We start from the raw sequence: 16,262 nt of genomic DNA on the forward strand, positions 1-16,262 counted from the left end.
AAGTGACAGCAAAACTGTTTCTTGTGGTATTGCTGTGCAAGGAACTCAAAATCAGAGACTGGGTGATTTTAAAGTGATACCCCAAAATTTGTTCCTCACATTGTTTCCAACCAGTCCCTTTGTTGGAGCACATTGGACCTTATACCAGGTATTTATTCAGGAAATGTAATATCTTGTGCATTTAGCACACTGATCATTGTGTACTTAAAAAAAAAAGGAAAAAAAGCCGCCTATACTTTTCATACAAGTGATGGAATGCATTTTGTGATTAACGATCTGTCCCCATGCGCTTATCTTCAGTCACAGCTGGCAATCCAGTGCAGTTCAATGAGAATGGAGATTCCCCAGGTCGTTACGATATCTTCCAGTACCAGATTAACAACAAAACTGCTGAGTACAAAATCATTGGCAATTGGATTGACAAGCTCAACCTTAACGTAAGTGTCCCTTCGGGTGTAACCTGAGCATATGCCATATTAAACCCTGAAACCTTCAATGATTTATAAATCAGTGGTGTCTTCTAAAGGTCAATTTTCACTGGTATTTTTAAAGTATGCTTCTGCCTGATATAAAAAAAATTTGTATTGTGCCTCAGATCTCAATGATGCAGTGGTCTGGTGGTGTGCAGCAGGTGCCCTCCTCAAACTGCAGCCAACCCTGCAAACCAGGTTGGCGAAAAAAGATTGTGAAAGGTATTCCCTGCTGTTGGCACTGTGAGCGTTGCGAAGGCTACCAGTACCAAGCGGACCCATTCACTTGCAAGATGTGCCGCTTTGACCTACGCCCCAACAAGAACCACACAGCCTGCCAGCTCATCCCTGTTATAAAGCTAGAGTGGAACTCACCCTGGGTGGTTATACCTGTTTTTCTTGCTATCCTGGGAATCATGGCTACACTGTTTGTAGTGCTCACGTTCATACGCTACAATGATACACCAATTGTTAAGGCATCAGGACGGGAACTCAGCTATGTCTTGCTGACAGGCATTTTCCTTTGCTATGTTACCACTTTCCTGATGATTGCCACTCCAGATGTTGGGATTTGTTCATTCAGACGCATTTTCTTGGGCCTTGGAATGAGTATAAGTTATGCTGCATTGCTTACCAAGACCAACCGCATTTACCGTATTTTTGAACAAGGGAAGATGTCAGTAAGTGCCCCACGATTTATAAGCCCAGCCTCCCAGTTGGTTATCACCTTCATCCTGATCTCACTACAACTCTTGGGGGTGTGTATATGGTTTGTGATAGATCCTCCCCAGTCTTTTGTGGATTATGAAGACCAACGCATGTCAAACCCAGAGATGGCACGAGGTGTCCTCAAGTGTGATATCTCAGACTTGTCACTTATCTGTCTGCTGGGATACAGCATGCTGTTAATGGTCACATGTACAGTCTATGCCATTAAGACACGTGGGGTGCCTGAGACCTTCAACGAGGCAAAGCCTATTGGCTTCACCATGTACACCACCTGCATCATCTGGCTTGCATTTATCCCTATCTTTTTTGGCACTTCACAATCAATGGACAAGGTAAGACAGCCTGAAATAATGACACTAATATGCATCATCAGATTGTGAAATGCTTATTATATGATATTTAACTGAATGTTTCCAGAAATGTGAATTGGCCAGATTAATATTTTGATAAGCTTTATTTTAAACACAAATCTTTCAGGGTTAGGCTTAAAGAAATAGCTCTAGGGCTCCCAAAACTCAAACATATTTGTATGTGTGTGTGTGTGTGTGTGTGTGTGTGTGTGTGTGTGTGTGTGTGTGTGTGTGTGTGTGTGTGTGTGTGTGTGTGTGTGTGTGTGTGTGAGAGTGTGTGTTTACAAAAATGAAAGACCTGAATGTATGAATTACTTTATTGCACATTTATTCACCAGAGTTGTGTGGATACCTATAAATGGATTCTGGTGCAACCAGATGTCATCAGATTTCATGTAATTTTGAATGGATACATAGATTTGAGTACATGCACAAAGTCAAAACAAGGCCAGGACAGATTAATCAATGTGTGGCTATAAAGAATTTGTTTGGAAAAAAAAATTCAAAGAATATGGAAACTCTTTTTGAAGCAAGGCATTGGGCAAAGGTTAAGGTCAGAAGGGCATTTGTCAGAGAAATACACTATACTGGACCAAACAGACCCAAACATGCCCACTTTTCACAAAGAAAGGTTCTTTAAGTCATAGTTTGCCGGGGCTGTTGTGGAAGAACTTGAATGGCCTGCACAAAGACCTGACCTGATCCCTACCCAACAGCTTCTGGATAAATTGTAATGCAGAATACAGCAGGCCTTCTCAGCCAACATCTGTGAATGACTTCACTAATGCTCTTGTTTCTAAAAAACAGTCCAAAATCTCAGATTCATCCCTGTGACGCAAATCTTATGATTCAGTTCACAAATATTATTCATTCAAATTTGTTCACTGATATATTCAATGACTGTTTCCATAATTTAATGTGAAGTTTGAGAGTGGTCACAATTTAATGTTACTTAAATTGCATACCTGCATAAAGTAGTTCTCAATGCTGCAGTTATTCTAAAAAAGAAAAATAGCCACCAGTCATTTTTACGCATTTATGTTTAACACACTATTCAATTAACAACACATTAATGTATAGCAGTTATTGCTTTTAACAACACAGCAATAACACATAAGGCTTGTCTTTTTCTAGCCTTTTTCTTATTCACTTCTCAAATGCATGTTTTTCTTTCTCTTTCTTCTAGTGGAAAGTGTAGCAAACAGAACAAACCATGTGCAAATATCAGCCTATCTGACATCAGTGAGTCCTCAGATCCTTATTTATTTATTATTAAGTATAATAAGTTACCAGCTTGTTTAGTTTGTTCAAAACCAGTAGCTCTACCAATTTCATTCAAGTTCATAGTAAGGGGCGTATTCGTTCATTACATCCTAACCATCATATGCTCCTTCCCAGTCTGCACTCTCTTTTGTGCTATATCAGCCTATAAAGTCATTCATCCTTCATTCATTTTCTCCCTCTTATCCGTAATCCGGGTCGCAGGGGGCAGCAGTCTAAGCAGGTCCCCGCCTTCGACTGCTGCCCAATCCTCACAGCACCGTCCCTTACGGTCCCTCCTGCAGGTGGTGAGCCCACGGGAAGGCGGCCCCACGTCACTCCGACGTCACGGACCTTGATATTTCCCTCGTAAGGGATCAGCCTATAAAGTGTAAAAGATAAAACTAAGTGTTAATTATTAACACTGTAATCATAGGCAAAATTTTATTAAATGTTTTAAACAATTAAAAGAATTATGATATGACACTCCTAGTTATTGAAATATTTTTACATAAAAAACTTTTTTAAATAACTTACAACCATCAGCTCTACAAAATTTTGCAGTAAGTAAAAAAAAATAAAAAATTTATGTCATGTAATCCACATCATGTTTATTGTGCAAGATCACCAATCACTGCATATTCATAAACTGGTATTATGCTTTGTGTGCAGATGTAAAACTTCTCCAAAGTGCTGCTTTCTCGTTCTAACATGACTCCAGAAACGACTCATGGCCCATTTCATCGTTTTATTCATGACCAACAGTTACCAGTTTATTTAATTCATTTAGTTCATTGAGGTCATGCAAAAACTAGTTAATTCAGTTCAGTCCAAGTCAGGTTAACTAGGCATATTCTTCCAATTACATGCTCTGTCACAGAAACCAGAGCAGCCAAGAGTTTTATAGTGATTGCTGTAAAAGGGAACAAAAATCACGATTTAGTACATTGAAGTGAAAGAGTATTATGTGTTTACTTAAAAAGTTTAGTCTTTTGTTTAGTCTACAAAATTATCAGCTTGTTTTAGGTTATCCATTATTGTACAGGAACTTAAGCAGCTTTCTTTTTTAATTGTAGGTTTTTTCATAAAACATAAATCAAACCAATATCAATCATGTTAGATGATCTTGTTTTTTTTTCTTTCAACTTTTTGTTATAGCAACCAATAAAGTTTCATAGAAAAGCAATCACACATTTTGGGGCAAAAAAGAAAAAAAAACTTACCATAAGGCATGTGACCGTGTTTTGCATAATTCTAATATACGTTTGGGCAAAACTACACATACAACTTACCACCAAAAAAAAATCAATCCCACAGATGGAAACATAGATAACAACAATTAACTGTTTTAAAAAACTGTAACAATCTAAATTGTAACTCAAATCAAAGTGAAAAATTTGATATAAAATGGAATAGCTTTAAAAGAGGAAACATCTCTAGGTTATGTATGTAAAACTGGTTCCCAGAGGCAAAAACGCTTTGGGCGCACCTCTGCGTGATCACGCTCTGAACCACATGTGCAATCTGTCCAATGAAACCGCGTGACGTCACCGACAGGGTGACAAAGTGACCAGGAAGCTATGAAGCATGCTCGGTGGAGACATTGCTAGCTTCTGGAGAGTGAAGGAAGCGCTTGCAGGGATGAACGGAGTGCGGCACTGAGACACAGCGTCTTGTTTCCTCGGGGAAAACAGGGTTACATTCGTAACCTAGAGATGTTCCCGTACCCCTCTGACCTTCATCAGGTCCAGGTTACCTATGTGTTTTTGCACTGCATTGTGTTTGTTTACATATCTCTTGTTCATGTACTGTTTATTCAGCGTATACAGTAGGTTTACTGGTCGGCGCTATTTTGTGTTATGTGTATCTGTCCCACACTGTCTTGTGTTGTCTGTCTGCAGTGTTTTTTTGTCTGCACTGCTTGCACTAGGTTGCACTCGATGCACTTTATGTAGCTTTATGTTGTGTTTTGTAGCTCTATGTTGTTTAGTGTAGCACCAGCGTTCTGGAGGATTCTCATTTTCACTGTGTACTGTGTACCACTGTGTATGGTAGAAATGACAATAAAAGCCTCTTGACTTAACTAAACTCTCTAGGTTACATATGTACCCTAGAGGCGCTCCCCTTTTGGGAACTCGAGCTGTGTCAACAACGCTTTGGGAATGAGAATACAACACAGCCAGACTGGCAAATCCCTGCCTACTGTGGATGAGCACAGCTAGGTCAAAGGATTGAGGGGCCAGGAGTGGCACTAAGGTCAAGGCTGTATGACTTTGCCCGCAGCATTTCAAATGTCCTGAAGAGAAACCCCAGAGAAAAAGGCCTTAGAGGCCGCCACACTCCGGGTCGAGTGAGCTCTGACCCCAAAGGAGCAGGGAGACCAGAAGACTCATAAGAGGAGGAGATAGCATCCACAACCTACCTGCTGAGGGTCTGCTTGTCCACAGGAAGACCCCTCCTTTACGGACCATAGCAGACAAACAGCTGGTCGATTTCCTCCACATGCAAAGGCTCGAAGGAAAGCTAGGACAGGGCCTCCAGAATTACTGCCAGATCCCACAAAGGCACTCTAGGTTGCACCTGAGGACTCAGCCTTCGGGTACCACGGAAGAAACGAGTCACTAATGGATTTTTCCCTAGCGACTGCATGATGTGCCACAATAGCAGACAGACAAGCCTGTAGGGTGGAAGGAGACAACCCTTTGGTGAACTGTTCCTAAAGGAATTCCAGAACTGGGCCAACCGGGTAGTAAATTGGATCTAACTGATGCTTCTCACACCATATAGTGAACAGCCAGCTCTGGACTGGAGAATGGTCTCTACAACCTCGGCTGAGAGACCCGAGGCTAAAAGCTGTTCCCCTGAACAGCCATAGCCTCCATAATTTCAAGAAGGGCCAACCATTCTCGAGTCTCTCGAGTCGCAAACAGGTCCACTTATGCTCTATAAAACTTCCTCCATATTTGCACTCACTTCTGGGGGGAGCCTCCATTTCCTGGGCCTCGGCCCTTGCCTTAAAAGGGCGTCTGCTCCCTGGTTTAGGCACCCTGGTATGTATAATGCCCTCTGTAAGCAGCTTCCCTTGGGCCCACAGGTTAATGTAAGAGACTACAGATGTGCTGTCCATGGCCATGATGGCCCCTCAGGTCTGAGAGGAAATGTTCAATGCTAGAAGCGTGGCCAGCATCTTCAGGCAGTTGATGTTCCACAAGAGATGGGGCCCTTTCGAAAGACCTTTTCGAAAGCTCCCAACACAGGGCCCTGTGGCAGGAACCCAGGTTTCCTCCACATGTCTAAGTCCCGTAAGGCTTGCCGCATGACCTTGATCATGTGGAGTGACCCTCTGTTCCTGATCCACCACTGCAGAGGTCTCATGTGCAGGAGGCCAAGAGTTACCACATTTGATGCAGCTGCCATCAGACCCAGCAGTCTCTGAAACTGCTTCACAGTGAGTGACTGGCCTGCTCTCACTCTCTTGACAGCTGAGAGTATAGACTTGATTTGAGCAGGAAACAACTGTGCCCGCATTGTGGTTGAATCCCTCACTATATCTAGATAGGTGGTCTTCAGTACAGGAGAACACACAATTTTCTTGCCGTTTAGACTTACCCCCAACTCTTTCATGTGTGTGAGAACATCATCTCAATGCCTGAAGCTGTTCTAGAGGCCCCCTGTGAGGCAGCGGGCCCCCCAAAGCCGCTACGTTCCCGGGCAGAAGCTGGGACCGCTCAGAGGTCCAGAATTGTCAGAACTTTTTTGTTTAAGCCCTCCTATTGATGTGAAATCGTACCTGGCTGGGGCTGCGCCCACCGAGGAGGTCCGAAGCTGCTTGGTAGACAATGGAAGGATGATGCAGCACCGGGATAGACATATCTCGCAAGCATATCCTCGACCCGGAGAATTGGCCATAACTGCACTCCCTCAGCTTTGTCACAGCAGAAGCAGGACCAGACTCCGGGAGTGGAGTGTACGCCTAAGCATGTGTGCACAATTCGAAACGAGCATGCTTCACCCCCAGACATGCAGGCAAGGAATAACACACTTAGCCTAAAGGATTGCTTACCTCTTTCCATAACATTCTTACCTTTGGCTTGCCATAGTGAAACCTAAAAGAGGGAAGAATAGACACACACAGAGCGCTTATTGAGTTTGGTCAGGCAGAGGCGTTCCGAAAGCGTTGTTGATGCAGATCAAGTTCCCGAGGGGAAGCCAACATTTCAGAATTATCCATTTGTAGCATAAAAAAAATGCTATTGATAACCTGTAGAACGATTTGGAGAGGGCTTTCCCTGATAGATGGCCATTAAATTTACATCCTCTCTAGCAGAAGCATCAATATTAACCTCATAAAATGCATTTTCTGTGCATTGTTGTGCATTTCCTTTCCATACCATAGAGTTTTCTTGGGGATTTTAAATTAAGACAAATTGTGTGTTTTTGTGCAAATTTTGCAGGAAAGATAATGCAAAATTGCTGTATAAATGGGTTATAAAAACGCTTAACAACTGTTTTGAACTGTTTTGTTGCCTTTTCCTCATGATGTCCAACTTTTCTTGGACTTGAAGATTGGTCTTGTAAGTATATTAGTGACCCTGTCAACCATGGAGGAATAAAAAAACAGCCACAAATTCTACACAAATATATTTGAGCTTGTTCAATTTGCTACAGATGCGGTTTGCCTGCTAGATGGCCCTGATGATCCTAACTCGGAATCTGTTTGGTTAAAACAACAGCTTTAAGCAACATGGGCTTAATGCTACAGGTGTCTGCACTGTTGATTCTGAAGGCCTCAAGGAAGATTTCTTTGACCATGACATCGTGATATAATGGCTGAAATTGGCTAGAACTGATGGGATAGGAAATCTCCACAGAAACAGTCCACTCCTGAAAGCAGCACAAGTGAAAGAAAAGCTTTCAAATGAATAGATCTGACTATTGGGATAATTTAATACATATTCATGAATAAAAAATTATATAAAATATGTATGTAAATCAGTGATAGTGTTTAAGCCAGCAGAGAAGGCCTTGCTGGCCCAGATGGCCCACCACTGCTTCCAAAGCTATTTGTTTTTCATTAGAATTTTGTTAGCTACTTTATCACATTATTTGATCCGACATAAAAATTGATCTGACATTACTTATTATAGATTCATTAGTTTACATCACAAAAACCTGTAATTCCAACAGAGGTGAAAATTTCATATCCACTGTACCAGAGCTGGGCAGATTAAAAGCATATTAAATACAATGTTCTGCATTTGAAAAATAATTTTTATATATTTATTTTCAAAGTATAATAATTGTCAGATTATAGTTGTGTATTTGTATAATGTGAGCTGAATTAGGATTCATCAGTTTTGAATTATTCTGAATACATAATGTGGTAATTTGTATTCTGTAACAACCCAATCACCAAAAAGAAAAAAGGACTGAGGAAGAAAAAAGAAGAGGTGATTGTCACCTTCAGGAAAGCTACACAGAGAATTCTTTTTTTAGCCAAGATAAGCTAAGTCGAACCTGGGACACAGAACAATGCATATTTAGACTATTACTATACTAACACTCTGAGTAACCAGACCATGATGAGTTTCAAGCAGTCATGATTGCATAATTAACTAATTGGGACCAAGTTCACAAAATAAGTCCCACACACTCCATTGTTTCTGATGCTATTTAATTAAGTTCTTTTTAGGAGGATATAAGATTCAAACATGGTGTGGGAATGATTGGAAATGAAAGGGAATTTTCACTAGGGAACTAATGTTGCTTTAAATGTGTGCAAGATTACTTTAGTAATTACTGAATAATTAAACACATAACCAACAAAGTGTAAAATTAAATTGGTAATTACTTCTACACAATGTTTTTTTTAAATAAAAAAAATCAATAAATATAATAGTATCGCTCAACAGTGGTATATCCAACATGATGTATTTATCTAAAGTTGTATAGTCTATAAATAAATTATTGAATTTCTCTCATGTTCAATATTAAATAAATATAAGACGAGTGAATTGTCTACACCGGGTCTTACACTTGCAATGCCCCAACTGTGAAAAATGTGAAAATTCCCGTACTATGTTTAAAAAATATAATGCTTTGTGATAAGGATTGACACATCACAACAAGAATGTCTCACAATCAGTTGAGCTGACAAGTACAACAAAACACAACGAGTCAGTGATGACTTGTTTTTTCAGAGCAATTAAACGCTTCACTTGCCTCTAGCTTGTGATTTACTTCATCTGTCAACCTGTTCGCTCATCGCCTGTTTACTGCCAGACGCCTTATCAGGATTCTGGCTGCCAACCTCATATGGCTTGTGTCAAAGTAAATGTGATGAATGCCACTAGGGGTTTTCTGGATCGTTTGAATGGAGTTTGTCTGGTACAATTTCTAAAGTGTAATCAGCAAGGGAAATTCCTGGTCTAAAGGAGAGAACAAAATGATGTGTCCTCTGCTGAAGTGGTAGATATTACATTAATCTACCGGTAAGTATTGTAAGCGCGGAGTTTGATACTGAGGTCCGAGTGCAAGCCGCCCACGTCACTCAGACTGCTATTTGCATGCATGCTCACCTGGGAGAATTGTAGGCTGTCACACTGGTGCTAAATGGTTCATTTGCTGGAGCATTATCGTGTATTGTGCTGGTGACAGAATAATTGTTGTCTCCTTGAAGGGGAGGCCAACAGCACTTATTTACATACAGGTGCGTTTTAAGGCTGAAAGACTCTTTGAATAGCATTCTTGATGCTTTGACTCATCACTTAGAGTAACCATTTTCTCTGTGGGTCTAAAATTGTGTTGTACTTTGCTGTATTGTTCACTCCTGTCATCACTTTTGCTTCCCAAACGTGTCATGCTGGACTACAGAAATATTGTGATGCAATGTGAATTGCCAGTGAGTTGTACTGCAGCCGTTATGTAATATGCCTTTTTAGGTAATAACCTACAAGGTGGCATCTTTATATTAGTGTTCAGTAATGACAGGTTAAAAAATGGAGTGCTACCACAAATATAATGGTTCTTTTGCATTAATAACACAGTGAAAGTGCAATTTCATTATGGGTCAATTTTCTACAATAACATGATTTGTTCTTTGGGCATAGAAAATGACATACCTCTTAATATATAATATTGATAAAGTCTTAATCTACATGTAGCTTTGTGAATTGGACAAATAAAGTGGAGCAGTGTGAATGCAGTGAGTCAGAGTCTCTCTTGGGACAAAGTCCCTGAGGGCAAAACCTGTTTTAGTCCCCTGTTCCCATTCACTTGCCTGCTCTCTGAATGCAGTTGTTCATTTTTATTAAATTAAATTCAGAATGATAGGTGACACAGAGCTGCAGCAGGCATTGCAGTTGTCTTACAGCTCCAGGGTCAGGGGTTCAGCACTGAGCTTGGATTACCCTATGTTGGTTGAATGTTGTGTGTGTGTGTGTGTGTGTGTGTGTGTGTGTGTGTGTGTGTGTGTGTGTGTGTGTGTGTGTGTGTGTGTATGTGTGTGTGTGTGTGTGTGTGTGTGTGTGTTTGTTGCCCTATGATTAGCTGACTTCTCATTCCAGGTGAATCCCTGCTTTGCACTCAGTTTTCCAGTGATCTGGTCCATGGTAACCATGACTAGGAAGATGAATAAGGTACAAAATTATGTAGTCAGACCAGTCAGTTTAAAGTGGTCCTGTTTTACATGGACACAGATAATGTTTTTGTTGAACCTAGTATTAAAACAAGTGGTGCTACAGTAGATAAGCCTTCCCCAACCATTGCTTACCTGATCATTCACTAAAAACAGCTTATGATTGTATTATCATGAACTACATGATTTTTATAATTTCTATGATTAATCATTTTAAGGTTGCTCATCTATGGCAGTGTTCTGTAATACAAGTGGGAGCAGACGCAGAGGCAGAGGTTTTATTTTACAGTGCTATCATACACAAACAGTGACAATAAAAAAACACAACGTGACATGAACAAGAAAATCCCTAACCTGAGCGAGAACAAGAAACAATGCCACCCAAGAAAAAACAAACCTGAAACAATGAGTGTGGGGCACGGTGAAACTAAATACAACTGCTAATTACCCACAGATGTGAAGCAGATACAAACAGTCATATGCCATTATATAAGGAGGTACAATTTTATCCATAAACTTACTCTTCAAGAAGCTCTTCATAAACAGTAAGTTTCAGTAAAGCAGAATTACAATATTTGGTCAAAAAAAGAAAGGCAAAAAACATTTATTTTAATATTTCCCAGTCTTTGAAACTTTATCAAGGCTTTGTATTTCTGCATGCATTTTAAAGAGATATTCAGAACTACTTAATTAAAATAAATGGAAGGATAAAGGAATTATATCAAAGTATTTTTCTAGCAGGGAATCTTCTTAATAACCCAAAGAATGTGTTGATTATTTGATTTTGGTGCTTTTCTGTTTTTCAATGCTGTGGATTTGGGTTATTTATTCTGAATTCAGAATTAATAATTTAATTTTGGTCAACATTTCTGCATGTTTTTTGTGATATTGTAGACTAATGTAAAAGGGTGCAGTTCAGATACTGGGTCTCATTTATCAGGCCTGATAAATACAGATTTCATTTCTGTCATTTGAATTTCATTTATTAAAATAGATTATTATAATTTAATTTGAATTTGATTTAATTGTGCAGTTTCATTTTGGATTAGTTGAAAGGATCAGGTCGAATGTTGATCAGGGTCAAAGATGCCAGGCTCGAGTTGCAGTAGTGCTGTCTTGAGATGACAAGGGACCAAACAATCAACTGAGTGGCCTGTGTGGCTAGAAATAAACAAACCCTTCTGATGTTGTAAAGGTAAAAATAATGCATTTGCATGTTAGATTAGCAGTATGCAAAGAACCGTATATTTGATTGCCTTTAGTCACACTATTGTTAAGCATTGTGATCGAATGTGAGATCTGAGTGTTGTTCATGGAGATAACAAGAAACTGGCATAGGAATGAAACACCTGAGATTAACAGAAATTCAGTTTCATTGGGATAAAATTGCTTCAAGTGTCATCTGCATAGCAGTGGTATGAAAACCCATGTGAGAATATGAACTCACTAAGAGATATAGAGGACCGAAGAGGACCAAAGGTAATGGACTAAGAGTATTATCGAAGAAAATGTTTTCATCATTGGCATTTTATATTCCTGCCATTCATTGAAGCAAAATTAGCAATAGATTAAGCAGTTAAAGTTGTTTGTTGAGAATATAAGGATATCCCCTGGCCAGGTTTCACTAGAATTGCATCAGGCAAGTCCCACTTTATTATATCTCATGATTGGCTTTGGATCATCTTGTAGCTGCAATCTGTCATCTGGTGGAGCAGCAGTCTGTAAAAAAAGCAAGTTTAGGCTAACCCAGTTTCTTCTATGACCCCTCACTATAAAAATGAAAAGAAAATTAAAATTAATAAAGGCATTTGATTCATTTAGAGCCTATGTGTGTTTTTTTTGGAGAGGCTTGGTTTTATTTGGTTTCTTTACAAAATTAGGTCTACTCTGTCTTCCTTGAAGAATTTCAATCTTAGCAGCAAGTAGAGGTCAGGTCTTTGAATTAAATTAGTTATTATTATAAATCTAGAATGGTCTTATTTTTTACTGGCAAACTCGATTTGTAATATCATTATTGAAGGAAGCATCACCTACTCCATCTTCTTAGACAAAGAATTTAGACTGTACTGTGGACTGTAATAAAAACAAAAAACGAAAAAAAAAAAACTTCTGGCTTCAGGATTTCTTTGGTATATCTAATAATTAACTGCTTTATCCTGATCTGAATTACTGAGGTTTTGGAGCCTATCCCAGAAACAGTAATAGTAATAATAAAAACATGCATGTTCATACATGTTCCATATGTAACTCTTTCATGTTTCGCATTTGTCATTGTTTATTTGCAGATGTACATCCAGACAACCACTCTTACCATCTCAGTCAGCCTGAGTGCGTCTGTGTCTCTGGGATTGCTCTACATGCCCAAAGTTTACGTGGTACTCCTCCACCCTGAGCAGAATGTGGCTAAGCGCAGCACACGTAGCTTGAAGGCTGTGGTCACTGCCGCCACCATGTCCAACAAATTTAACCCCAAGGCCAACCTCAGACCCAATGGAGAGGCCAAGACTGAGCTGTGTGAGAACCTGGAAACTCAAGGTGAGAAGCCCTTTTTGTGTTCTACATTTCATGTTCTCATTTTTTTATTTATTCATCCATAGGCTCTGTGCCTGTCAAAATAAGTGGAGCAGTACTAAAACAATTTTCTTACTTATACATGTATATAAAAATGTACCTGATTTAAACTACTTTGAGTTGAGCAACCAGATATGAAATATTTGTAAATATGAAATAAAAGGGTGTTTTTAAGTCTATGTAATATTCTCTCTCAGGGCCATGCAGAAAGGGGCACATGGATCAAGATTGTAAAATACCATCTATAGAATGACCTGCTGCAATATAGCAAGCAATATTCAGAGTTTTACAAGAAACAATAAGTGACAATTCATTTTTTCAACAAATTATCTTGGATCATCATCATCTTTGTGATTAACCAGTTTATCCTGGTGAGGTGGTTTCAGATGCGGTTGTGGGAACACTGGGCTTGAGGTGTGAAAATGCTCTGTATGGACTGCCAGTCTTATACATTCATGGCTTTAAATATACACACTTTCACACCCTTATACATTCCAAGGGGACAGCTGTAATTACAATACAGCTAAAAAGTATGACACAAGACAGTAGGGCAGTAAACAAACAGTATATGCATCTAATGCATGCAAGTAAAAAAAATAGGCATGTGTTCTCTCTGTTTTCATCTTGTTTATCCTCTGTGTGTCCATTACATGACTAGTGTGTTTTTCATATTGTTAAGATATAGTAATGCTGTTTGTGTTAATGCTGATAATGTGTTTAAAATGGACTAGCAGGACATGATAAACAAAACGTGGGAGCATAAGATGAAATCACTGAAACCAAAGTGCCTACAAATGTTCAAATATGGTGCAGTTCTGCTTGTATTCTCTTATGCAGTACATACAATTAAGTCACTGCAGCAACAAGTATCACTTTATTCCCAAATTTTCGGTTTGAAAATGCTGCCTAATCTCATTCTAGAAATTCAACTACAAGGTAAATTGTTTTATATTTAGTTGGCCCTTTAGTCTTGAAACTTATCTTTCACCATTTGTAAAACTGGGCACTAAAGTAAAACTGGGCAAAATGTAGATAGTCTTTGCACAAGGTAAATATTAGCTTATTCAGCAGAAATTACTTATGATTATGCAACCACACTGTTTGTATCCTGCAGAGAGATTTAAATTGTGCCTGTGGAGAGAGTTAGGCACTATGGGCTCCATATTTAGGGAAATAACAATCTGGTTTACTCTTGTGATTTCATTTAGACATGAAGAAACAGATGTTAATTACAAGCAGCTGGGAGGAAAATTTTGAAACATGGCATGTGCTCTCTCTTTCAGGACTTAGCCCCAGACAAACATACATCAGCTACAGCAACCACACAATGTAACAGAAGGCAGATTGCAACTGAGAACGATCAGACTATTGTGACTGGAAGTCAGGCCATTACAGTTGACTACTCTCATGGTTTCTTTCAGACAGGTGAACTTACAGAAGAGAACTTGGGCAGTATACTAAAATATTCCAGTGAAGACCAGATAAAGATCCTAAGGGGACATCTTTATGTCTCAGGATGTGACTCATAACTTGATCTCGTTATTCCAAAGGATCTACCTACCAGTCATCCCAAGGGATCCCAAAGAATCTGCCCAACAGAAAAGCACAAAAAGCAAGTCTAAGTCACTGCTATGGACCTCAGTGAACAGACGAGCTTCAGTGCAATCAAAACAAGAAACCCAATGGAAAGGACTTAAAAATTGTTATGAACAGTGGTGCATGTGTTAAACAGAGAATGTAAAAGTAAATATGTATGCAATGCTTCTCTGTTCTAATTGGTATTCAAACTCTTACATGTCTGTTTGCTTATTCAGAATAGACAATAATTTGACCTGATGAATACACAATGCTCTGAAATTCTGTATGGACAATGTATTATGTTGAAAAAATTAGTCATTCCAAACATCGGACATAAGACATTTTCTTCGCTGAGTGTTTTTCAAGTCTGCATCTTCATATCGAACTACCCAGATCTACAGTAGCTTGGTCAGACACCCATTTTCTTTATTTACAGTAGGCTCAGCCTTATGGTAAATTTATTTAATTAAATCTTATTAATATGGTTGAAAATAAATAAAGTCACAGTAAGCTATAATTTTTTTTTTTTTTTTACAATGCTTTGGAATTTGAGCCTTATTGGAAAATAAAATCTCTTGACCATGTCCTGACAAAAGTCCACATGTCCAGGCAGACATACAGTCTCACTTGCTAGGTTATTAGGTGTATTGACTGTAGTAATTCCATCATTAATTCTAGCCATGCAATTTTTTTACTATAACAAAACTGCCAGTCTCTATATGGTGTGGGCTAATCATCCTCTGTGGCAGTTTCTGACTATAGAACTTTTGTTGGCTGAATATTTCTTCAGTGACAACAAGGTGTTTAAGAATCATAGCAACACTGCAGCACCATATACACTCACACCACATCATCAACCAAATAATCTTTGGTCTTACTGGTGGTTACTAATCCACTGATAAACAATTTAGGGTAAACAGTTGTCTATAAGAACAGAGGCTACAGCAAGCAACTTAAAAGTGCAACTTTGTAGAAGATGTTCCAGAATAAAATGACCAATGACTGTAGCTACAAAGTAATTATGTGCAATAAACTGGCATCTGAGCATAATGTTTGATGTGAGGACCTATAATACTAATAATTATATTTTTATAGGTAACACAAAATTGCAGTGATGCAGTTTCCTATGGAGAAAACCTTGGATCCAGGGGCCAATGGGTAATCCCTAGAGTCCAAAATTCTCAAAAGCCTAAGTGTGCTTTTTCTATATTATTATTTCTTTGCTACAATAATTAAAAAAAAATGTCTTTACCCATTTCAAAACAACAATCATCTAATAAACTGAAGCATAGGAAAGCAAACATTCTTCAAATGATTGACAGCATTTTTAAATATGTTACTATACTGTGAACTAATCTGTGTGTGTACGTGTGTGTGCACTAATGTATTGAAACATTTGATTGTTTAATTGCAACTATGTATAATTGTGCATAAATAAAGAGCAAATATCTGATGTTACCTCTATGTTGGGTGGCTCTACAATTCTAAAACTTTCTGTGGCCCACAGGTGTCGTAAGTAGATAAATATCTTACTATGGTTCACATGTACATATATAATATTAACACTAAGGATAGTAAGAGTCATCTGAGTACAGTAATTCACACATCTCAAGACCTTCTGACAGAGTCATACAGTGCTGTATGATATATTTGATGTATTCCACTGTG

The 16,262-nt window shown here is 38.8% G+C and overlaps 1 protein-coding gene across 9 annotated transcripts in view; it reads left to right on the top strand.

The window, feature by feature from the left end:
• Positions 1–16,052, top strand: part of LOC310714828 (metabotropic glutamate receptor 4-like) — a 134,922-nt gene extending 118,870 nt beyond the window's left edge. Inside the window, exons 8-13 of one of the 9 annotated variants that reach the window (XR_014530147.1) lie at positions 301–437; positions 596–1,531; positions 10,375–10,446; positions 12,731–12,980; positions 13,214–13,430; positions 14,300–16,052. Coding sequence is in view for 6 of the 9 variants with exons in the window: in XM_083520768.1 (XP_083376894.1) it covers positions 301–437; positions 596–1,531; positions 10,375–10,446; positions 12,731–12,980; positions 13,214–13,269 (1,451 nt within the window). In the remaining 3 variants the exon portion in view is untranslated. Of the gene's footprint in view, positions 1–300; positions 438–595; positions 1,532–10,374; positions 10,447–12,730; positions 12,981–13,213 lie in introns of all 9 variants that reach the window. The other 8 variants (XR_014530148.1, XR_014530149.1, XM_083520768.1 and 5 more) reach the window with 8 other exon arrangements.
• Positions 16,053–16,262: the final 210 nt, after the last annotated feature.

This window comes from Silurus aristotelis (assembly GCF_946808225.1).
Source record: "Silurus aristotelis genome assembly, chromosome: 2".
NCBI classification, from domain to species: Eukaryota; Metazoa; Chordata; class Actinopteri; order Siluriformes; family Siluridae; genus Silurus; species Silurus aristotelis.